The following is a 23,072-nucleotide window of genomic DNA, read 5'->3' on the forward strand; positions in this document are numbered from 1 at the left end:
AGTTTCCTCTTTGGGCTGAAGTAAATGATTAACAGCTGATTAATTCCTGCAAAGGTGTGGCTAATCTAATCAAATCAAAGGCCTTGAACCCAACTAAAAAGTCCTAATTCAGCTGTTTCTCAGACATTCTTCCTCTTTAAGGCTTTATCCACTCCTACAGCTGTTGCAGGCTTGTAAAGACCCGCTGTGGCCTCTGTCTGGGGCAGGCTGCAGGATGTGGTGGAGAGAAGGGGGCTGTGTTTCCTGGATCCCAACTGGGTCTGTGCTGCAAGCTCCAGTAGGAGACTGGAGTGAGACTGAACAGGACTGCCCTGCAGTCCAAAATTCATTGTGATAGTTCAGGTGAATAAACCCATTCCAGAGCATTGCACTGCTGTGAGCTGAAGTAAAACTCTCTATCACTTTCCTGACTGGAGAAGGCCAGAGGGATGGTGCTGGAGAGAGAAGGAAGGGCAGAAGGAGGAGTGTGATGTGTGACACTGCCTGTATAAAAGGAAACTTAATTTTCACAATCCAAGCAAACCAGAGGGATAATGTTACAGAACAGAGGCTATTCCATTAAGTCATCAGTAGAACTTAAACCACTTCTGCTGGAGGGGTTGGCCTTGCTGGCTCTTTGAGGTTCCCCAGGGAAAGGAACAATTTCAACACTTTTTATCCTCACGACTGAAGTAACAGTATTCCTGTGCAGTTCCTCCTAGGCTTTCACAATATGAATGGCAGTTGCTGTGTTAGAAGCAGCCTTGCCTTATTCTGTGCTTTTCTGAATTTCCCTCTGCAGGTTGAAACAAGAGGATCCATCCTCACTGCTGCTCCCTGTAGGTGCCTGTATTTGAGTACTGATTGAAGCCAAAACACAAAAGTTTGTGTGAGTGCTGAGCAGGGACCCAGGGACCAGCAGGTTTGTAGTCAGCAGAAGCTGAAGAGCTGGAGGAAGCTGGGCAATTGCTGGCATCTTTCAGGTTACCCTGAATGCGTGCAAGAAAGCAGCAGATCAGGCAAACAACTGACATGTCTGAATCCCAGCTGTAGGAATAGTCCAGCTGAGTGCAGTGCTACAAAACAGTCCAAAGCAGAACATCAGGCCTGTGAGGTCCAAACAAGTGTGTAGAAATTGACCCCCTCTACATGGTAGCTGGTCCTCTGCTCCAGAAAGCCACCTGAATCCTTTAGAGGATTGCCTGTTTTTCTTTCCTTCCCTTTTTCTAACACTGCTGTGTTTATTCTTTTTCTAATTCAGGAACTCGCAGTGGCTGAGATAAGACAGGAGCCATTTCTCTTGTTCCTCTGCCTGGTATCTGTCAGTGGTTTAACTTGTACCACCACTGGGAAACATGCATTTGTGGCTTTTCCTGCTGAGATAAGGCCTGGCAGCTTGTTCCCAGTGACAGCAACCTGTCAGCCCTTGGTGTGTGTCCAGCCTGCCAAGCTTCCCCCTGTCTTTGCACAGGCTGGCTCCATGCTGCTGGAACAGCCCTCAATGGGATGCTGTTAATGTCTGCAGCTGGCACTGTCTAGCACAAGCCTGGAAAGAAAGTGAGCTCTGTTCTTCCCTGTGTCTTGTGACTTAATCTAGATACAAAAACATCTGTTGAGTCTGTCTCTGTAAAAGAGATTCGGAGGCTCCTGATGTCACTTTGATTGCCACTTGTTTGTGAGTGAAATGAGCAAAGACTTATGTGAAAGAAGGTTGGTGTGATGCACCTCTGAATGTTTAAATTGATGCCATGCTTGAGATTGTTTCCCCCTAACATGTTGGTTGGCAGTGAAAGCTTTGGGACAACCTAATAATTTTTTTTTTTACACTTTGTTGTCTCAGTGTGACTGTGCATGAAATAGTTCATGCTAGTGCAGTCTGCTCTGGATAGTTGTCAGCTGAGCTCAAATATTTATTTCTAAAGAACATCCTCATTTTCCACTGGAAAGTTTTTCTTTTTATTAATTTAAAAGTAACACTGGTAGTTTTAGGAATTTTATTTTTTCTTATAATTCTTAGACTGTGTCTCTGGCTGCAGATATAGTCCAATGTGCAGCAGTACAAAAATACCAAATACCTAGATCCAGTTTGTTGGCAAAAAATAAAGTGCATTAAATACATAAGAAGCTGAAGTAATGTGCCTTTTACTAATATGGGTGCAGGCAACAGAGAAAATACATTTCTATACAGAGATTTCTTTATTTTTCTGTACCTCCTGAAGTGTAAAGAGTATTTTAAAGCCCACTGTTAAAAGCTTGATGATTCTGTTCTCCCTAGCTAGACGTTGGCTTTGGTACATACACTTAGTTGGGATACAGAGTCAAAAGATGACTTCTCTATATTAATGTAATTGTTTATACCTTCTCACAAAGATGGTTGGTCTCCCATTTGTGGCTGAGACACCAGTGGTTCAGAGTTTAGTGCAGAATTGTGGCCTTCTTGTGCTGTGCTAGTTGTGGAAGTGGTGGCCTGTACCACAGCCTTGTACGTCGGTAAATCCCTTTCGGAAGTTCACCGGAGTGTAAACCAAACATGCACAGTGGCTGCAGCATGGAAAAGGGATTTATTTGCACTTGTTAACTCCAGCCCAGCAGCCCATTCTTGGCTCTGCTCTGTCACAGTGCCCGCTGTCAGCTGCTGCACACATACCCTGAAGTGATGGCTCCCATCATGTGTCACTCCTCTGAAATGCCTCTGTGCTTGCTCATAAACACACCCTTGGCATCATGTTCATGTCTACTAAAATAAACTGCACACAGTGCAGAGAGTCAGGCACAGAGATCCCTCAAGTAAGGATTGGGATTTGTTCATCTCCTGGAGCTTCCATGCTCTGCAAGAGCCATTTATCTGCAATAAGCAGAAGGGTAGGAACCACAGGGGGTGGAGAGGGAGCATGTTGAGCAGAGAATGATCAAAATAAACCATAGGATTGGTGAGTTTTTCCATTTTGCCATCATCGTTCTATTTACAAAGAGTATTCCACATGATCTGTTTTCTTTGGCAATTTCCCATCATCATATCACCAATGAAATGACACGAGCTGTACTCAGAGCCTCAGCTGGCACATTGGGAGGAGACGGTCCACCATTTGTTCTTTCCAGCAGATATCTCAGCTAAACGTGTCTCCTGAAGCAAGTTTGGCCTTGATCCATGATGACCTGAGCAATTGGACCCCCCAGTGGTGTCAGTGGGTTTTACTAATGCCCAGTACCATCCTTCTGGTGAGGAGAGCAGGCAGTGCCTCGTGTGTGGCTGTGTGCATGGCCTCTGCTTTGCTCCGTAGCTCCATGTCCTGGGGGGAATCCTCAGCTGGCCCAGCTGCAGGGCTGTCTTTGGGAAAGCTCTTTCTTTTCTCAGCAATCTGTGTCCATGTCCTCCCACCCCATCCCAGCCCAGAAGAGGGCCACAGTGATGGTAAAGGAGCTTTACTTTTTTGGTCGCAGTAATGGCTGTCACAGAGAGAAGGAACTCCATGCTATGATTTCTGGTCCTTTGAGTCATGTTCATTAATATTGTTATTGCCATTTTCAGTGGGCTAGTGTGGAAAGTCATTCCCATAGCACTGAATCCTGATATCCATGTGTGTCCTTGATAGGAGGTTGTGTCACTTCAGGAATGGGCAGCTGGGCTGACTTGGCTCTTCTTGCGTCTGGGATCAGGGCGTCCATCACAGCCACAGCAGCTGCAGCAGCAGCAACTGCAGGCAATGACCGTGAGCACCAGCACAGTAACTGCAGAGAGAAACAAAGGATATTGCTTCATAGCATAGGAACAATCAGAGTAACCCTATGTCTCCTCCTCCTACTGCAGAGTAACCCTATGTCTCCTCCAAGTTGTTTGGTGAGCAGCAAAATGAGCAAAGCCTGGTTTCTTGAGAATCTTTTTTCCCTATATCCCCATCTTCCTCCTCCTAAGTTCCTGCTCCTTTGTATTGGTTTTCCATTTAATCTGGACAATCATTACCAGGCATTTCAAGACCTTAAGAGCTACATTCCAAACCATGTGAGGGTTTCTTTACCTACTTAATGGGCTGTTGTTTGGGAGCTGACATGCAGTACCTAAGCACAGCCATGTGCCTGGAAAGGATGAAAATCCAGCTTTGGATTTTTGAGTAACCAGACTCGAGGGAGTTTGGTTACTCAAACTGGCAGTTGTATTTCTGAAGAGTGAGTTCAGCATACTCTTTCAGCATAGAGACTCATGGGTTGGCTTTACTCTTCTGTATTTAGCTTGAAAAAATAAGATACTTCAAATGCAGGGGTTTGTTTCACAGAACAGTGGGCTAACTGACTGTCCTCTAGCCAGGATGGCAGGTGTTGGCAGGGATGTGTTAGTTTATCTGGAGTAGAAAAGGATGACATGTTCCATCCTGCAGAACATGTAAGAGTGTGAGCATGCCTCTGTGTGTGCATGTGTTCCTTTAAAGCCTGGACCTGGGCTGCCAGGTAACCTGACCTGTGGGGAACCAGCTGTAGGGATGAACCAAATAAAGCAGCAGGTGTGACATTGTGAATTCCAGCCCAGGGAGGAGTGTCCAGCTGAATACACACCCTTCCTTTTGGCCAGGAGCAAGCCCTGTCTTTGAGGAGCAGGGCCTGTCTTCCTTCCTGCTTATTTTCCCATTATATAAACAAACTTCATCCTCCTTGATCCAACAGTTCTTGATCCTTCCATGCCATCCCCACACAGAGCAGCAGGAGGGATCTTGCCATTATCAGAGGAGAATAAATAGGCCCTTCTGAAGTATATTTGGATTCCACTGAGCCAATACAAGAATGACACTCAGAGCCCCTCTTAAGTGTCTTCTGTGGCAGGGAGGTGCTCTAGTACCATTTGTCATAAACTATCTCCTATGCATCAAAACATTACAGCAGCTCTGGGTTGGTTAAAATATTCCTGATTTAACTAATGTTTAAAATGGGAGCTTTGGGGAAAGCTGTACTGTTTCCTGTCATGCTCTGCAACCATGTAAGGGACACACTGAATGTTAAAAATTACCCAGGAATTAACCTGGGCCTTAGAGCACAGCCTAGAAAACAACAGCCAACACCACCAACCCACCTCTACACAGCCTGTGGAGCAAGTTGCCCCCATAGGAGAGGAGAGAAATTCTGACACCCCTTTGCCTCCATCCACAAACTCACCAATAAACAGAAGAACCACAGAAAAACTGACAATCTCCACTGGCTCAGCCTTGGGCAGTTTCTGGAGCTTGAGGAGAAACTTCTCACCAATGGCTTGAACTTCCTTCAGAAAGCTTTCAGAAGACATTCTGTCACAACCTCTCCAGGCTTTATGCTGCAGGAGAACCAAACAGAGAATAAACCTTTTCACTGACTAATGCTAGGGAGCTGCCAGCCTTCTTATACAGCCAGTGATCACAAGGAAAACAAGTTTATCTGGTCTCAGTCCTTGCTCCCAGTAGCTAAGGTGGAGAACTATTAATTGTCTACGTGTCCCGGCACTGTTTTAATTTCAAAATCCAGCTTCAAGGGTGTTTTTGTCAACTACTGTTAAGCAGAGTCCAAACGGTGTTTCTTCTGCAAGGACACTTCTTCCAGCAGGCACTAAGTTAGACTGGACAGTGCCTGCCCTTGGCTCTCACCCAATCAAAGCACTTTTTTTCCCAGTTGTGCTAACTTGTCCTTCCAGCAACAAATGCAATTCTAACCCAACCTGAATGCTTAACTCCACTGTACATAGTCTTCAGTTGTTTGTTACTGAATAACACAAAGAAGACTCCCTTGAAGGCTTCTTGCACTTTGAGGTACAGAAACCCACTTCAAAAAAACGGGGGATTTACCTCAAAATACCTTAAAAAAGGCATTTACCTCAACACCTCAATACAATAGCATTAATAATCTTTTATTAACCAGTTTTACTGTATGTGATACTAAAAGTTAAAGTCTGCATTCACTAGAGACAGCTGGATGCTTTTCAAGTTCTTACAGATGAATGCAATTTTATAAAGAAAGCTAAATTTAGGTGGTTTTTTTTATGTTAAGCCACAGAGCAATATATGAATTGAACAGTGGATTCCATCCATCACTGCTGATCATGAGCAAAGCAAAAGCCCCTGGATCTGTCAGGGAGATATCTCCCCTGTGGAGCTAATCTGTCCTGCCCTGCTCAGTAATCTTTGGCCTTCTTTATTCCCAGAGTGATCACCAGGAGCTGTTGTACTGAAAATATTACTAGTCTAATTAAAGTTAAGGGCCTCAGTTTTGTCAGCAATATTTGCTGTTCTTTTACCCCATGAGCAAGATTTTAGGAGGCATTGCAACAAACTATAAAACCTATGGATCTTCAAATTTTGCTTCAATTTGGAACTGGAATTGGATATTTTTGAGAAATATCCATAGTTCCACCTAAAAAAAGTGTTTAGACAGGTCAACACTTGAATGGGTTACAACTCTTATTTCATTATTATATCAAAATGTACTGGTTTCTGAGTGTTGTAACAGGCAACACTGGGGTTTGGGACTTGAACATTGCAATTTAATATCCTGATCTTGGTGATAACACAAAGCCAAGTGACCAAGTCTGCACTTCCAGAACAAACCAGCTAGTTCCTTATTGAACATCTGGCTTGGTTACTCAAACAAATGGATGCTTGGAGTTCAGTTTTTCTAAACACACTGAGGACAGAGACCTTGGCTGTTTCTTTGCATGCTGGGCTTAAGTACTACAGTGCCAAGTTAAATTAGTTTTGTATGTTTATGCAATTCAAAAAGGGTTTTCTTTGTTCTTTTAAATCCAAGCTAAGGAATAAAAATCGGAACCAGCTGGTTTCTTAGAAATGGGGGTGGATGGAAAATCCACATCCACAGAAAGATCACTGCAATTCAGGAAGGAGGCATTGCTGTGGTCTTTTGACCTGAAAAGGTCACCTTTTGAGACTAGGGTTAAATACTTCTTTCCAGATGATTGCATACCCCAAGTGAGCTTCTCCAGAAACGGCTGCTTTATTCTTAGTGCTGCAGGATTCTGTGTCAACAGGTTTTCAATTTTGTTTCCATTCTAAGAGATGGTGGATGAGGCAGAGGTGAAATGATTTGTGTATCCTGTTCTTAGCTCTAGAAGAAAAAAATTCAAAAAATAAAATTTCTGGCTTTAACATTGAAAATGCTTGTTCCCTTTGGAGGTGTTTCTGCCTGTCCAGAAGCTCTCCTCATAACGAATTTGCTGTGAACTTCCATGCCATGCTTTGGGTTGCATCAGAAGCAACAGGTATAAGAGCCAGGCTTTGAAATTTGGTTATACAGGGTAACATTACTGAGTTCTACTAATTGTAGAACTGCATGTGGATTAGCAAAGTGCTTAGTCAAAAATTATAAAGCCTGTCTCTGTAATGGACATTCCACTCTACCCATGGTACCTGATCTGGAGCTGAGTGAAGGAGTTTTTATTCTAAAACTTGCAAGGAATGTTGCTTGTTTACCTTGGTCTGAATTACATCAGGGACAAAGTTTGATGGTGGTGGTGCAGTCTCCAATCTACTCGTGAGGAAGCAAATGTTTTTCTGATTGACTGCACTTTCTGCTGCTTCAAGGACTCTCTGCTTTGGGATTTCTGCTTCTGCAGCAAGGCAAAAGGGTGAAGGATAAAATAATTCTTAAAGGAAAAAAGTAAAACTCCTCCAAGAAAGCCAGTTACATTAATAGACTTTTGTATGTTCCATTCTACTTGTGATGTAAAGTCTTTCTTCAGGACTAGTTTTGATGTGACCTTTTCCCAATTGATTTCAGTGGAACCAAGATTTTACCCTTGAGATTAGCACAAGGGTAAGGATAGTGTAATTTAAACCAGTTGTCTTATGCATCTGCCTCATTTACAACACAAAGGTGATGACATTACAATAACAGAGTGAAGCTGTGAGAATTAATTCCTTTTGTTTTATTATATTGTGTTCAAAAAAGCTTCCAGTCACCAACAGTAGTAAAGGCCAGGTGGTGCAGGATATTCAGTTGAAGCAGTAACTCTAATGATAATTATTAAAACAGGGAAGTCTTAAGAGGTTTGAAACTTAAGGTTGTGGGCCTTAACTGACAGTTTACTTTCTAGGCCTGGAGTGCTGAGGTACTAACTTGAGTGGCTCTTCCAGAGCCACTCCATGGAAGAGCCTAACTTGAGTGTTAGTACCTCAGAGATTCTCAGGAGTTTGGAGAAAATATAATTGTCTGTCAGTGTTTCCCTCAGTTGGGAATTTCTTCTTGCTCATCACTGTCCTTCCTCAAAACTTCACCCACTGAGGATGGGAACCCTCCAGAACTGAGGAGACTTGGCTGTAGGGCAGCAGAGCTGATGTAACTCATCCATGTCATGGAAGAAGTCCTGAATGACCACACTGCAATGTGGTCTTCATAACACATTGTCAGACTGATGTCAGGAAATTCTGCTCCACAGCTGTAGTTAGAGCTCAAAAGAAGTGAAAATCAGATGAAGAGAGACAAGATAAGATCTCACATAGAAAAGAAAGTAATACAATGTCTTGTCACAGGCAGACATTTGTGACATCCTGCTGGGATGGGGTGGCAGCCTGAAATTCATGGTTTTGACTTAAGAAATAACTCATCCAATCAGTGATGCCAGTGGAACTAGACTGTCAAACCTTTCTGCCCTCCTCTAATGTTGCAAGGCCCAGCAGGGGGAGGGAATAAAACAAATAATTTAATTTGGGTTTATTTGGTTTTGATGAAAAAAAAAAAAGGCCCATTCTGCCATGTGCCACGAGTTATTAGCCTTGGTTGAAAGGACAGAGCACAGAAATGATGCAGGGCAGTGGCAAACAGCTGCAGGTGTGCTGCTCAGCTGCAAGGATTACATGACCCTGGAAAACCGGAGTGCATGTCCTGTGTTTAGGACTTATATAGGTTCCCAGAAAGCACTAATGCAGATTCATCTTGCTGTGCCCACTGAAGAAAGCTGTGAAAATTGCCATAATAGCACTGAAATTCTCTTTCTGAGTTGTTTTAATGGACTTGTGCCATGCTGAAGCACTCAAAGAAGTTGGCTGCTCAGCCCCTTGGAGAATAAAGCCATTAAAAAGCCTCAATCTAGACATTCAAGAGAAAAGCCTCCATCAAGGTTCCTTTCTGCTGTGAACTGGCTGCATATGGAGGTTTCTTTTTCCAAGAAAAAAGCTTTGAGATGACCATGTACAGTAGGGTCTCACATCCCTGTGCCTGCCTGAAGCTGGTGAGGGTGCTGTGAGTCTTTTGGAATTGCTGTACATTTTGGTTTTGCATTTTTGCTGTACATTTGGGGTTTTTGGTCTGTGTTGATCTGTGTGTGGACACAGCTGCATCCACAGGTGAACTGTAGGGAGTGGGTGAGCTGAAATTTGCTGCTGAGAATGAGACACTTGTTTACACATATCCCTGGGGCTATTTGAGCAGCCTTTTTTAGTGCAAAAAGCACAAATTTAAGTTTGTGGTTTAGCCCCAGGACTGGAAGTTAGTAAATACAGGCAGTCTCCCTGGCCTGCCAGTGATGCTCCCTGGTTGTGACTTTGGGTAAGTCATCACGTCCCAGTGCTGGGTGACTTCATCTCTGCAGACAACAGAACATGGAACCACATCAGAGCTCTGTTTGTTAATTGTTGTGTGTCCAAGTTTCCAGCATGCTTGGAAATCTTTAGATAGAAAGGCAACAAGTCCCTGGTTTTGCTGCAGTTACAAACTGAACTGGCCATTGTTTTGCTGAGTACTTTGTACACTTTGTTCACTGAGCCTGTTTAGGATGGATGTAGATGAAAGTGTGGTTTCCACTCTTGTTTGCTCCTAACCCAGCCATGCTTCTCATATTGTTCTTGCCATAATCCTGATCCATTGGTTTTACTGTGCTTGCATAGGTTTGTTGCTCTAGTAACCTACAAGTGGAGATAAAGCTTTGGGAGGGGGAATTCTGGGGGGAACAAGAAGCTGCCAATGCCTCTAATCCTAATGCAGCGAGTCCCAGTGATGGTGAGTTGGCTCTCCTCCACTGCCCACTGCCCACTGCCCACAGCAGGATGGCTCCAGAGACCTTACCGCATGTTCTTCCTGATGTTCCCATCAAGTAGAATGCCAGGGCAACATTCTCATTGCAACCTTGGCTTTTCCTTAAGACCGGGGCTTTGAAGAAACAAATGTTGTGTTGTTCTTACTCAGACTAGTCCAATAAATTGGTTGAAATTGGACCTGTACAGGGATGGGAAGCCTGTATGGATTGTGAAGGCTTATCTGGTAGGAAATCTTACAAGGCAAGCCCAACCTCATGGAAGGAGGGTGCTGAGCAGCCAAAAGGAAGGGGATGCTTTTTATTCTGGTCTAAAACTCTAAAATAAGCTCTGACTGTACTTGGCCACTTTTTAAAGAAAACGAAGGCTTGGCCAGTTTCAAAACGTACCAGCTTTGTTCTTGGTCCCTGAAATGTCCTTCTGATTTTATATGGATAAGGTCTGCAGTGCTTCCTGTTCTCAAACAATGCTGGGTTGCTAGGTGTGCCTACAGTGGATGCATTTTGGTGTAACATGTCATAATTCCTGCATGATTGTTTATTGTTCTAAGCTTTTAGTGTACTGCTGAGATGAAAAGGGCCATAGAAATGCAGTTGTATTATCAGTGCATGGTTTTCTCTCATCATTGTTAATGCAGTGTTTGCTGCCATGATTGTAGCTGACCAGCCATGTGAATCTTAACTATAGTTCAGACAAGCCCATTTTTTCTTAAAACAGGAGTGCACAGAGCCAGACAGACCTATAATTCATTCCCAAGCAGATGAAAATAGTTTCCAGTATCAAGAGAATTCAGCCCTTGAACAGCACACACCCAAACTGGTAAATTGTAGCTCAATACCATGGGAGGAAAGCTGGGACTTTGTCAGTTGGTTTGGAGCAGGCCACACATTCCTGAGATTTTAAAGCTGCCCTGCCTGGGTCACCCTTTGGCCAGAATACCCTGTCATCTCCACCACCCACTATTTGGAGATGGGTTTTGAGGCAGCAGTGTAAATGTGCCTTCTCTTCCCTACAACCTAATATTAGATTGATGTAAAAAGGCACTGAATTCCCAGTTTCAGTAGCAGAGGTGCCCACTGGGGCACTGAGCTGGGAGTCTTTTCACCTCTGCAGATCACCCTGGTTTTCTCCAGTCCGTCCCACAAACATGTCCACAAAACCTCATGAGATAATTCCTCACTACTAGAAATTTTTTAAGTGGGGAAACCAAAACACTGAACCATCCAATGAAAGGAAAAGGTCAATTTTAAAAATAAACCTGTAGCTCTTCTACAAGAGAACTTTTTTTAGGGTTGGTGATGCTTGAATCTAGCCTGAAAGTCTATTCTAATATTAGCAAAATATCCATTTCCCAGGAAGCTGACTGAGAGGTAGCTGTGTGCCTGTGAAAGCCTTTAGACTTCACAAACATAGTGGGATCTATCAGTAGCTGGTGCTTGAGGTCCAGCATCTGGAGGCCCTGAGAGTGCTGGAAACTCCTCCACCTTGTAACAGCCACTTCTGTGCCCTGTCCTTGATCTCACATCTACAAGTCTCCTAAATTACATGCATTTTTGAGCTTTTTGAAATATCCTGAACTAATCCAAGTAAAGGTGCCACTGGGGTGTAGGAGCTCAAAAATCAACATCTGCAGCAGCTGCTGCCTTGGAAGGAATTGTTTGGAAGCTCATCAGCTGTGGCTGCATGGGCAGAGCCTGCATGGAGCTGTGGGGTGGGTGCTGCTCCCAGCCCCTCACAGTCCCTGCTGGCCAGTGGGTGCCTCTGGACCACTGCAGGCTCTGTGCTCAGGGTTTGTCTTACAGAGAAGAGCCACTCTGTCAAACTTGGATTATTTTGTACCTTCATTCCCACACCCACTGTTGGTTGCAGTCAGGCTGAGGCCCGTGCACTGTGACAGCTGTAACACAAGCCATGTCCTGCTGTTTTTATCCAGACATGTGTTTCACATTGCTGTGCCTCTCCCCCCACACATCAACAGCATGGCTGCAGCTGGACAAGCCCCCAGCCAAACCCATTAAGATTTTATTTTGGCCAGGAAAACTTGGCATGTTTCTCCACCTCCTTCCCTCCCCTGCCCTTCTCCCCTCACTCCTCCCTCCTTATTTTTTTAATTTGTTGTTTCGCTAAACTTTGTTTTTTCACATGCTTCATTTAAGAAACTCTCTCAACTGCAACAAGCAACCTACAGAGACTCTCCATTAGCAGGATGGAAACTTCCCTCCATCCCCTTGAGCCTTAGGGCCAGGCTGGAGGCATGTGGGTCTGAACTACTACCTCTCCTCACTCAGGCAGTTCCAATTCCATGTTTGTAAAACACTAGGTCAGAAAGACCTGCCCTCCATTCCTTGTTAATGGAAATGGAGAGAAGTGGAAATACCTGATCCTTAACATTCCTCCCTACAGGCATATGTAGGATTGGGAAGACCTTTTTTCTGTGAGACTTGGCTTTCTGCTCCAGTTTGTAAACAGCTGACTGCCCCTGCTCCTCCTGGCAGAGGCTGAGGGGTCCCAGCTCAGTGCTGGGAGCTGCAGCAGCTTCCAAACAGAGAAGTCAGCTTCAGATAGCAGAAAATGGGGATTTATCAGGGCAGTCTCCATTACCAGCCCCTCTTCCTGTACCCAACAGGACAACAGAGATGGGAGCACAGGTGGGACACCTCTATAAAACCAAAGCTTGGACACAATCGCCTAAAATGTCTTTTTCAACCTAAATGATTCTGTGTTGTAAAATTTCATGTATTTAGGTGATCCTTTTACTCTTCCTTCTCACTGCATTCAAACTTGACGGTGTGGTTACTGTAAGCCCTGAGCTGTGTATGTGCATGAACGTGCCTCTCAGAGCAGTGGTTCTCATGCTGCTTTGAGCACTAAACCAGCATCTGTGCCTGATACACTGGCTGAATTCTTTTTTTAAATGTTCTCATTAGCAACTCTGTAAAATCTTTCCGTTTATTTCTATTGGACACAGATGCTTAACTTGCACAGCGTGCTAGCTCCCCGACCAGGGTTTGTTTTCTAAGCTCTCTGCATCAGGATTTGGGGGATAAAACTTGGCTGCAGCTGGGAGGAGCTCCGGGAAAAGCCGTGGCTGGCACCCGCCAGGTTTCGTACGCGCCTGCCTGTGCTCCCCGCTAAGGCACGCACAGCCTCGGACCCAGCTGCCTTGTCCACACCGACTATTTCTGTATCGGGTCACCAGCTTATCGGGACATACGTTCTGTACGAGCACAGAAACCCGAGCAGCCTGCCTTTGTCACCGGCAGAGGAGTTGCGGAGTCCCGCTCGGGCTCGGAGCTCCTTTGTTACAGGGCGGCTGCGGCGCAGCTCTCCGCAATCCCATTAAAAGCTTTTCTCCTGCCACCTTGGCTCCTGGTGTCCCTGGCAAGCAAATTCCGCCTCCCAAGCTCTGCTCCATGGCTGACCGAGCCGGGGGAGCTCCCCAGGCTCCAGCCCTCCGCGCTTGACCGAACAGCAGCGATAGCTCAGCCTTACCCCGACCGCCAGCTCTGCTTCTCCTCTTGTTTTTCTTTCGTCTTCTTAAACTTTTCACGTCATCTCTCCCCTCATCCTGCGGCTCGCTGCTCGCTCGGCTCCTCTGCTCCGCTGCTGACAGCCAGCTGTTGTCTCTGCCGTTCTTTTTTTTTTTTTCTTTTTTTTTTTTTTTGTTGCTGGTTGTCGTGGAGATGCGAAGTTTCGTGTTACATGTGTGCCAAAGAGGGAGGGAGAGGAGCCACCGCAGGCTGAGCCAGAGCCGGTGCCAGCTCCCCGGGGCGCCCGAGGGCCGGCACTTGTTGCTGGCTTCCTCTGTGCATCTCCTCCGAGAGAGGAGTTTCTTCTTTACCTTTTAATGACGCCTTTTTCTGCCGTGAGACTTGAATGGATTCCCTGGCTGCGATAGTTTGGGGCGGTGTTAAAGCGAATAACTTTCCTTTCAGCTGCCCGGTTTCCTTGCGGCTCCCAGGAGAAGGAGCTTTTCTCCTGTGCTCATTGAAAGGGCAGAGCAAGTGCTCACAAGGACAGTGCAGCTCTGTGAGAGACCTGCCGCGGGCAGGGCAGCAGGGACATTGCTGGGGCAGTGAATTTGATGCTGGGATGGTGAATTTGCTCCGTGCCCTTGGCCAAGTCATTTACTGTCTTGATGCTGAGCTTTTCGCTTCTTGTATTCTGGGGACAGCTGACTGGCACTGTCTTGTCTCAGAGGGTGAAGCTCGGGTGATGATGAAAGGACACAGTCCTTCAGACAGGTGCAAAATTAGAAGTTCTCATCAACCTCATGACTTGCTCTTCTATTTGGTAAAGCTCATTAAATGGCTTTCGCTTGACAACTGCATAAGTAATTTGCCCTCATGTGATTTTTATCTTTTTTAACCCTTTCACTTCACATTATTCCAAGACCTGCTGAGTTGTTTATTTCAGGGAGCATTTTTGATGAGGCTCTGTACCCTCTGGCTTATACAAGGGAATGCTTTTTTCTGGTGTTTTTTGGGAGAGACAGAGCTTCTTTTGGGATATGTGACTTTGCTTCTTCTCTGGCTGTCCAGCTGCTTCTCCTAATTGCAGGAATAGCGCTCCTATTTTTTGTGGTCTATAAAAACAAGGACTACCAAAGCTACACAAGTGCAGGCAGCTTTGTGGTCAGTTTAGAACTTTTCTGAAATGCATTGCCACAGACAAAAATGTGTTAATAAACCTCTTTGTTATTTGCTCTTCATCCCATTCCATGATGTCAGATGAGGGGGGAGGGAATGTCTGAAATGACATAATGATTTTGTTTAGACATTTTAGAGACCAGTGGTCAGCTCATACATAACTCTTTTGAAGGGCAAAGGGAGACAAATAATACAGTAGCATATTTTAAAGATCCAGTAATTTTAGGACATGTATAACAATACAAACTACCATTAATTTATGTAAATCATCTCGATTTCGTGGGCATTAGTCAGGTGTTGGTGTGACAGGGGAAGCTTTCCCCTCACATGTTAATGCATAACCAACTGTCTTTCAGGAACTCTTGTGTTAAGTATTAATCCAGTGGTTAACCCCAGCATCCCTGTTGGTAACTTCGTTTTTTGTCTTTTGACCTTAATTATAGGATTGCAATTTTAGTTTTGCAACTGAATTTCCGTTATGGCCCAACTCCTGAACACCGTTGGCTAAAGTGGGGCTGTGGCCCCAATCTGGGTCATTCTTCAGGAAGAAAAAGGCAATTACAGCATTACAGTAGGCTGGGTGGGAAGGGCTTGGTTTTACAAGCCTGATGGGTTAGAAACTGGAACTCTAAATTCCACTGAGCTCACAGCTGATCTCTGCTTCCACCAAAGCCCTCCCCTGTGGCATCTAAAGGACAGAGGTGTGTGTGGCTGTCCCTTCCCAGCATAAGCCTGGTGAGCTGTGGGAGTGGGGAGAGGGCTTGTCCCTCACTGAATGCCTCAGTTAACTCTAATACAGATCAGTGCGTGCGAGGGGAAGAGACAGGGACTAATGAGAATGCTGCCTGTTTTCTTTGGGGGAAACAAAAAGCTGACTTGCAGCTCGCTGACATTTCTATAGTCACGTTGCACTGGCAAGCCAGGCAGCACCAGTGGTTCTTTTGGAGAGGCAGGACAAGGGTATCGAATGTGTTGCCCCCATCTCGGTCCCCCCAGCCTTGCCCTCCATGTGAAAGGAGCTCTTTGAGTGCAGGAGCAGAGTGAGTCAGTGTGGCTCTGCAGGGGGATATAATGGCAGCTTTGTCAGAGCCTCTCCAGGCTTTGGTGCCCTGCACGGTGCAGACACCCTGCTGCAGCCCCTTACCTGAGCACTGCCAGCTCCCTGCCACTTCAGCACACTCAGGTCACTGCTGGGGACAGCAGCCTGTGCCCTGCTGCTGTGCTGCCTTCCAGATCCACCTCCCAGGCCGTGGGAAGGAGTGAGCCAGCAGCCCCTGCAGCCCCTCTGGGGTTTGTTTGTGATGCTTTGGTAACATGCAGTTGTTTGGTTCACAACATGCAGTTGTGTTCCCTCCAGACACACACAGACACAAATGAAGAAGAAAACTGTATTTGGTAGATCTCTGGCAAGTTCTGACATGCCTTAAAGGGTTTAGAATAAGAGTAAATGAGGTGCTTGCTCTCTTACTTTTCCCCTCTGTGACCCACTTTTTGCAGCTGAAATTGGGAAGCCCACTAGGGCACACCTTGGTGGAGAAGAAAAATTTCCACTTTGTTCTTCCTTGTAGTAAAATAATTTTCTCTTAAAATAACTTTTGTTCCCACTTGGTTGCTGGATTTGATCTCTAAATGCCCAATTAAGTGAATGTTTTCATATAATTATTGTCAGCTTTTTGAATAACACTCAACTAGCCACCTCTGCTGAGAAACTCCTCTAAATTCTGCTTTCTTAAAAAAAAAAAAAAAGAAAAGGGGGGGGGAGGGTAAAGTAAAAAGTAACTGCCTGATCATTTTTTGGCAAAATCAGTGTGTTCCCTGGTTTAAGTTGGGGAGTGTTTTAGAAGAGAAATTATTTTCTGCCTGTATTGCTAGTGAGCATATTGTCACCAAATTCTTTTTTTTATGTACCCCAAAACACTGATGCCTGCCAAAAATCTTTTGAAAATTTCTGGAAGAATCTAGTAATCTTCTCATGGCTGGTTTGCTAATCCTGGTAAACTGGTTGTGCAATCCTGTGAGAGCAAATGAGCTGGTTTTCATGCATGTAGGACTCTACCCAAACTTTGGGTGCTGATCCTGGAGCATGTGTGAGCCCATCAAGATCCAGGCTGTGTTATCTGAATGGTACTCCCTTGTGACCTCACTCTGGTCTCTATTCCTGGGACTTTCTTTACATTCCTGTGTCTTCAAATAGATATTTCTTCACCTTCAAATCACAAATAATAAACCTAGAAGCTCTTCAATGTGAGATGTTCTTCAATGTGAGGTGTTCTCTGAAGTGTAGTGATCAATGGGGTGTCTTTACTTACAGCCAGCCTGATAGGACATGGAATATATTTAGCCAGTGATACAGAATTAATAACTGTATATTTCATCAGCTGCTCCTTTTTTACAGGTCTCAAAGACCTGAAAGGGTTTAGCAGAAGAGATTAACATTGATGGTTTTTTACATATGGGGAAGTGAAGGCAGAGAGACTTTAAGCAAGGTGCCAGGAACAGAGCCCGAATTCTGCTACGGGGATTAAACCCTGTGATTTCTGCTGGAATAGACATTCTCTGTGAAAAAACAGGACTCAAATCTTTATCTAAAGACACCCTGCATTTGGAGGGTGGAGTTTTTGTGGATAGAAGTGATGACCAGATGATTTTGCCTTGTGTTTCCAAGCTGTCGCCACGCTGCCATCGCGAAGTACTTTGGCGACGCCACCCCACCTTGCAACAAGTGCTGTGACTTCTGCAAGAACCCAGGGGCAGTGAAAAGGCAACTGGAGGAACTGGAACGCTGCAGCAACAGCTGGAGTAAAACCTCCATCAGGCCCACGGGATCCTCCTGGGATAGCTACGACCCAGAGCTCTACGAGGGCGGGAGGAGAGGCCTCAAAGGCTTCAGCAGGTCTGTACCAGAGAGGTTACCCTCACCTCACAGGAGCCATCAGAGAAAAGAGCATCCACCAGCTGCAGGCCCAGACACTCCTATTTTCAGCACATGTTTCTGTGTGGATGGTGTTCTCCTGTAACTTTCTGGCAGCAGCAGCTGGAATTTCATTTTCCACACACTTTGGCAGCCTCGTTCTCATTCGTGTTCCAGAGAACCAAAAGCTGTTTTGACAGAGCTGAGAATTGCCCTGCACAATGTAATTGGCTCAAGAAACTAGCCTGAAATTTTTGAAAGCAGCAAGTGGGTTCAGCCTGTTCATAGTCACAAGGATCAGAAATGTTTAAACTTGAGACCAAGATGACATGGTCCAGAGTTCATTCCTGATTTAACACAACTGTCTGTGAGCCAGCAGGCCAGGGGCCACTGACAGGACTTAGTCACCACAGAGGATGTTATGAAGTGCCAGTGTCAGATTCTTCTGCAGATTGCTGCGTTTTCCTATGAGGCTGACAGCAAAAGGAAGATGTGCAGTGGAAAACATGATGAATTCTGTAAAATGCTTGGCAGTGTGGAGGTGACAACTTCTCTTTCCCCTTGTTCTCTGGCAGAGTTGCAGTGATTGTCCAGCTGTGTCAGGAGGAAGTTTCTCTGCTGGCACTGCCCATAAAACTGTGCCAGGACACACAGTGCTGTAGGCTGGCCAGGCCCTCTGCTTTACCTTAAAAAGCTTGAGATTGGTACCTTTGTTCTTTGGCCAAGTCCAGCTGAGTCAGAGGAAACCAGGACTGGTGACCTAAGCTGTGTTTGGTCTCAGAACCTGAGAAGCCACAGCTAATGCTATTGTACAGAACAGTGCTTGCCACTTGGCTTATTGAAACTTTCCATGATCTGATTGTAGTTTTGCCTTGGAAGTTGTAATAGTTAGCAGCTCTAAAGCTCAGATTTGTGATACCTGTAACTTTGGCAGCTGTGGGAGGCAGTGAACTCCCGGGCTGCATCTGGTGAGCATCAGCTGCTGCATTTCAGTGTAGTAGAGATGGAGATTTCATTTATTGCAGCAGCCTGTGAACAAGTGAGGCTGAGGAATGGATGTTGTGCCCTTTCTGCCATCTCTGTTCCCAGGGCAGGAGGGACTGACAGATGGGGTACATGACATGAAGCAGTGACTCCTGAACCCCCTGGTAGCATCTGGCAGAGCTGCTGAAATGGAGCCCTCCATTCTCAGGGCACTGGTTACAAGCTCTTTGTTCAAGCCACTGCCTCCTACTTTATGGGATTAACAAATGCTGTGCATTTTTGGAGGACGCTCACTGCTGTCCTGCTTGGGCAATGGCAGAGAAACTCCAAGTGAAGACATGGTCAGGAAGGATGTGGAATGCATCACTGGGGTGGCTTCCCAGACTTGTCCCCCAGTTCATGCTGCAGCTACAGTTCCTCTTGCTTTCCTGCCTTATCCAGGTATGATGAAGAGGGCAGTGGGAATTGGGATGAAGACAACGAGGAGCGTCGGAAACGGGAGTGGGACAACTTCTACAAGAAACAGATGAGCCTGCGCAAAGTGAGTTGGGGTCAGTTTTTAAGGGATGCTCAGAGGGTTTGCTGTGGGCTTGTCTGACAGCCATAAAGGCTTCCTGGCACTGATGACAGTAAATTATTTCATCTTGGTGTTGGTTGTTGTCTTTCACTTCTTGTACCTCTGTTTTGTTGTGTTCTCCACATTCTTGGCCAGTCCCACAATAGGAAGAAATGCAGCTTATTCATGTGCTGGTTTCTCTGCAGTACTAAGCAAGAGGAGCCTGCTGGTTTTAATGCCCATGGTAGTAGTAAAAGCAGACCTTCCCATTCAGCTTCTCTTAAATATTCCTATAGCAGAGGTGAACTTTTGGCTTTGATTCTCATTCTTTGTCTTCTTGGCCCTGTTTTGGCACATATTCAATGCCTTTATAACTTCAGCTTTCATTTTCCCTGGAGCAGGGATATAAAACATGTCTTTTGTGCTTCTAGATCAGCATGTGTGTAGTAGGAATGGAAATGTTTGACTGATCTTTGTTTTCTTCCAGGGCAAAGAACCAGAAAAGGAAGATTTTGTTCCTCCAAGTAAATATCTCTTTGATTTATAATGGGTTTTCTTTGGGAGAAGAAAGTCTTATATTTTGCAGCTGCATGCAATTTGTACAGCATCACCACTGGAGGTATCAGTCCCTAGGCACAGAGTTTAAGCTTTTGGCTGTGAAAACTTGGCTGGAGGAGATGGACCACAGCTTAGCTTTGGTCGGGGTGAAGATATGGAATGCATCTTTCTGAACAACATTTCCAAATAAGCACGAGAGAAGGAAAACTCTGTCTAACCTGACTTTGTAGTGTTGGCTATTTCTGCAGTGATTATGCAGCAATAATAATGATAATAATAATGATAATAATGATAATAATGATAATAATAATAATAATAATAATAATAATAGTAATGCTAGAAGGAAACTGCTGAAAACTTTTGCTGTTTGTAACTGTGCTGCTTGGGGCCCTGTCTGGCACTGTTACTGTTAGTGTTAAAAGAACACTTGATAAGTCAGGTTATTCTATCCAGCCTGATTTTTTTTTTGTTGATATTGTGAGGAGGAGGAAAGATTTGAGTTTCCTAAGAGCCTTAAAGAAAGGTTCTCTGAGGTGGGAAGATTTTGGAAAGCTGTTAGTCCTAAACTCCAAAGTAGATGTTCTCAATCAGAGAAAACATTCTCACTTTGGTTTCTGCCTACTCTTTTGGAGTGTGCAGCTTCTCCTGGTAGAAAGGGTGACCACAGTGTTCCTTGGGGTGACAATGCAGGGAGGAGAAAGCCAGGCAGTCCTGGACCTGCACCTCCCTGTGACAGCTGAGATGTTCTCCATCAGCCCAGCCCTGCCATGGCTCCTTTCCCAAATTCCTCTCCTGTGGCAGGTGCAGACTGTCCCCTGAAGGAGGCTGCCAGCAGGAGGATCTCCAAGCTCACTGTGAAGGTAAGTGATGTTGCAAAGAACAACAAGGCTTCTGCCTGGCCTGTCCTTACTCCTTCAGGGGTGGAAGTCCAAGGGGCAGTGAGACTTCTGTAGAGCATGTCTGAGTATCCCATGTTTCCTAGGGCCGGGAACACTGCCTGAAAATGCTGGAAGAAGCTTTGAGCAACAACCAAAAGACTCCAGCAGCAGAAGGAAAATGGTATGAGATGAGGAAATAGGGGTGCATACTGAGTCCCTTAACACAGGGCCTGCTCTTCCCTGAGCACAATTACCATTGTAATGTTTATTATTTGTGCTCTGGGAAGAGCAGGCCCTGTGTTAACACAATTAATACACAGGGAATGCTTTTTTAAGAATTATTTTGTCCAAGGATGTCGTTTCACTTAGCAGCATCTTTCTGGCTGTGATGTTGAAGACCGGACCTGAGGATTCGTGGCTGATTGCTGGTATCAGCTTGATCCCAGGAGTGGCAGTTCTTCCCTACCCCACAAGATGGGGATAGTGTACTTCTCAAACAGAGAAGTGGGCAAGAATCTTAATGTAAAACCATTTTCATCACCCTTTCCATTCTCGATCAACTCACCACTACATGCCCTAGGACTTAACTGGAAGTTATTACTTATTCTGGTACTGGAGGGAGTGGATTTTTTACTTTCTGGGAGATACTTCAGCATTAGTGTTCCCCTTGCAGACACAGCAGTGTGTCTTGCCAGGAATCACCCCAGCCTGTGTTTCAGGTCAGACCCTGGTGCCTGTGCAGTGGAAATGGAATATGAAGCTTTCCGGACCAGCAAAATGGCAAATTCCTACAAGGCAGCTGTGCTAAAGAAGGTAGGGACAAACTTCTATATCTGCTGCTCCCTGCAACCTGGGAGCTCCAGGGCAAATAGGGCAGAGTTTGTGTGGGAAAGATGATGGACAAGCTCTGTTTTGCCCTGGGTATCTTACAAATCTTTCTTTGTGATTTTGTTTCCAGGAGGGCCCAGAATCACCTCGGGTTCACATCTTTGTTGGCTTTACAGGCTCTGAAAACCTACATAGCAGTGCAGGTTTATCCAGATATGTTGTAACAATACAGGGATTTGGGAATTCCTCAGGCTGCTGCTGACACGGGAGAAGCCTTGGTTTAGGTTATCTGGTTGCCATCATTCTCAATGAAGATATTTCTGTTCCTGAGGCAGGTTCCTCTCCAGGGCAGATATTTGTTTTTTACTACGACTTTCAGAATGTACTAAGGCAGGAATACATAAAGATTTCTGGCCATTAGAGAATATTTCTGTTCTCTTTTCAGGTGGCAGAAATCAATAAAGCCTCCAAACAAGGGGAATTGTTCTCAGTCTTTGGGTCTGGAACAGGTGGTAATAGCAATTTGGAGACAAAATCTGATTCTTTAGCAGAAGGGGAGTTTCTCCCTGCATCCCAGGTTCCCTCGGTGAGTACTGGTGGGATAGACAGGAGGGAATGGTGTTTTTCTGTCTGCCTTTTTATTAATTTGTGTCCTTTCTGTGGCCACAACTGAATATTTCTATTGTAACTGCTTTTTCCTGTCTGTCACGTTGTTATTAGTGAATATAATCTGTGTGCAGGCCACAGCTTAAATAAGTTCTTTCTCATCTTGCTCTATCCAAGGATGCTGCCTTGTTTTCTTACTGCTGGCCTAGGACTTCCACCTAATCCATTTCCCTCATGACTCTGTTGATGGGGGTGGTGATCAGCCAGATTTAGAGCCTCTCCCAGCTTACAGCTGCCCACACTGGTGTATTGTGTGCAGAATCTCAGCTGCTTTATGGTGCTGCACTCAGGGATCTCACATCCAAAATTTCTTCTTCTTCCTGTCTCTCCAGTTCAAACCCAAGCGTGTGGGAGCAGGATTTCCAAAGAAATCCAGCTTGTTCCAAACAGCTTCAGAACTGCTGAAGATCCAGGAGGAGAGTGATGCAAAGCCTGTCAAAAATGACTGTCCAAATGGGCAAGACAACAGCAGCTACAGTCTGGACCTGGACACCAGAAACTCTGTTCTCCAGAGGGAAGAAACTGCAACCAAAGCAGTGGATGAGAGTGGAGGGGTAGAACTACACCCAGAAAAGAAGGGGCAGCAACCCAGTCCAGACACAAAAAGTGCTCTTGGGGAGAGCCCTGCTAAGAAGTCCAAACGTAGCAAGAAGCAGCAAATGCTTGCAGAAGCAGCTAAAAAGGAATCACAGGATATTTCCAAATTCTTCTCCCTCCCCAAAGCTGGCTCTAAAGCCCAGAGCTGCAGTGTAGCAAAGGGAGATGGCTGTTCTGCAAGCACACTACCTCAGGTTTCTTCTCAAAGTGTGTGTCAAGAGAAACCAATGCCTCAGGAAAATAAAGATTGCTCTGGAGACCTGACTGGGCAGTTCCAGGAGGAGAATAAAGAACTGAGAGAAACAGAAGTAACACTGACTGAGAGAGGGAAAAATTCTAAGACCCAGCAGGCTGCTGAATGTGAATTCCTTGAGGAAGAAATGGATGTGAAGTCCAGGTAAAATCTTCACTTCTCTGCTCACTGTGTTGTCCAGAACCCCAGCAGCCCTGTCCTGGAAACCTGTCTGA

The 23,072-nt window shown here is 45.2% G+C and overlaps 2 protein-coding genes across 9 annotated transcripts in view; one reads left to right on the plus strand and one right to left on the minus strand.

The window, feature by feature from the left end:
• RECQL5 (RecQ like helicase 5) overlaps window positions 1-23,072 on the plus strand; it is a 38,004-nt gene that overhangs the window by 11,858 nt on the left and 3,074 nt on the right. For 4 of the 6 annotated variants that reach the window (XM_071452882.1, XM_071452884.1, XM_071452883.1 and 1 more), the window contains 8 exons: window positions 17,292-17,519; window positions 18,963-19,062; window positions 19,565-19,601; window positions 20,437-20,495; window positions 20,618-20,694; window positions 21,233-21,326; window positions 21,787-21,927; window positions 22,340-23,001. In XM_071452882.1, the coding sequence (XP_071308983.1) occupies window positions 17,292-17,519; window positions 18,963-19,062; window positions 19,565-19,601; window positions 20,437-20,495; window positions 20,618-20,694; window positions 21,233-21,326; window positions 21,787-21,927; window positions 22,340-23,001 (1,398 nt within the window). Of the gene's footprint in view, window positions 1-1,240; window positions 1,861-17,291; window positions 17,520-18,962; window positions 19,063-19,564; window positions 19,602-20,267; window positions 20,412-20,436; window positions 20,496-20,617; window positions 20,695-21,232; window positions 21,327-21,786; window positions 21,928-22,339; window positions 23,002-23,072 lie in introns of those variants that run through there. The other 2 variants (XM_071452886.1, XM_071452887.1) reach the window with 2 other exon arrangements.
• Window positions 1,960-13,965, minus strand: SMIM5 (small integral membrane protein 5). Of its 3 annotated transcripts, XM_071452891.1 has the most exons (5): window positions 13,470-13,965; window positions 7,419-7,555; window positions 6,913-7,053; window positions 5,122-5,275; window positions 1,960-3,708 (listed from the first exon to the last, which is right to left on the minus strand). In XM_071452891.1, the coding sequence occupies exons 4-5, from the start codon at window positions 5,246-5,248 to the stop codon at window positions 3,587-3,589; spliced, it is 249 nt and encodes an 82-aa protein (XP_071308992.1). In that variant the 5' UTR covers window positions 5,249-5,275; window positions 6,913-7,053; window positions 7,419-7,555; window positions 13,470-13,965; the 3' UTR covers window positions 1,960-3,586. The 3 variants fall into 3 exon arrangements, with proteins under 3 accessions (XP_071308992.1, XP_071308991.1, XP_071308993.1); XM_071452890.1 differs by lacking the exon at window positions 7,419-7,555; XM_071452892.1 differs by lacking the exons at window positions 6,913-7,053; window positions 7,419-7,555.

This window comes from Agelaius tricolor, unplaced genomic scaffold (assembly GCF_023055355.1).
Source record: "Agelaius tricolor isolate 1412-34295 unplaced genomic scaffold, bAgeTri1.0.p SCAF_35, whole genome shotgun sequence".
Classification (NCBI taxonomy): Eukaryota; Metazoa; Chordata; class Aves; order Passeriformes; family Icteridae; genus Agelaius; species Agelaius tricolor.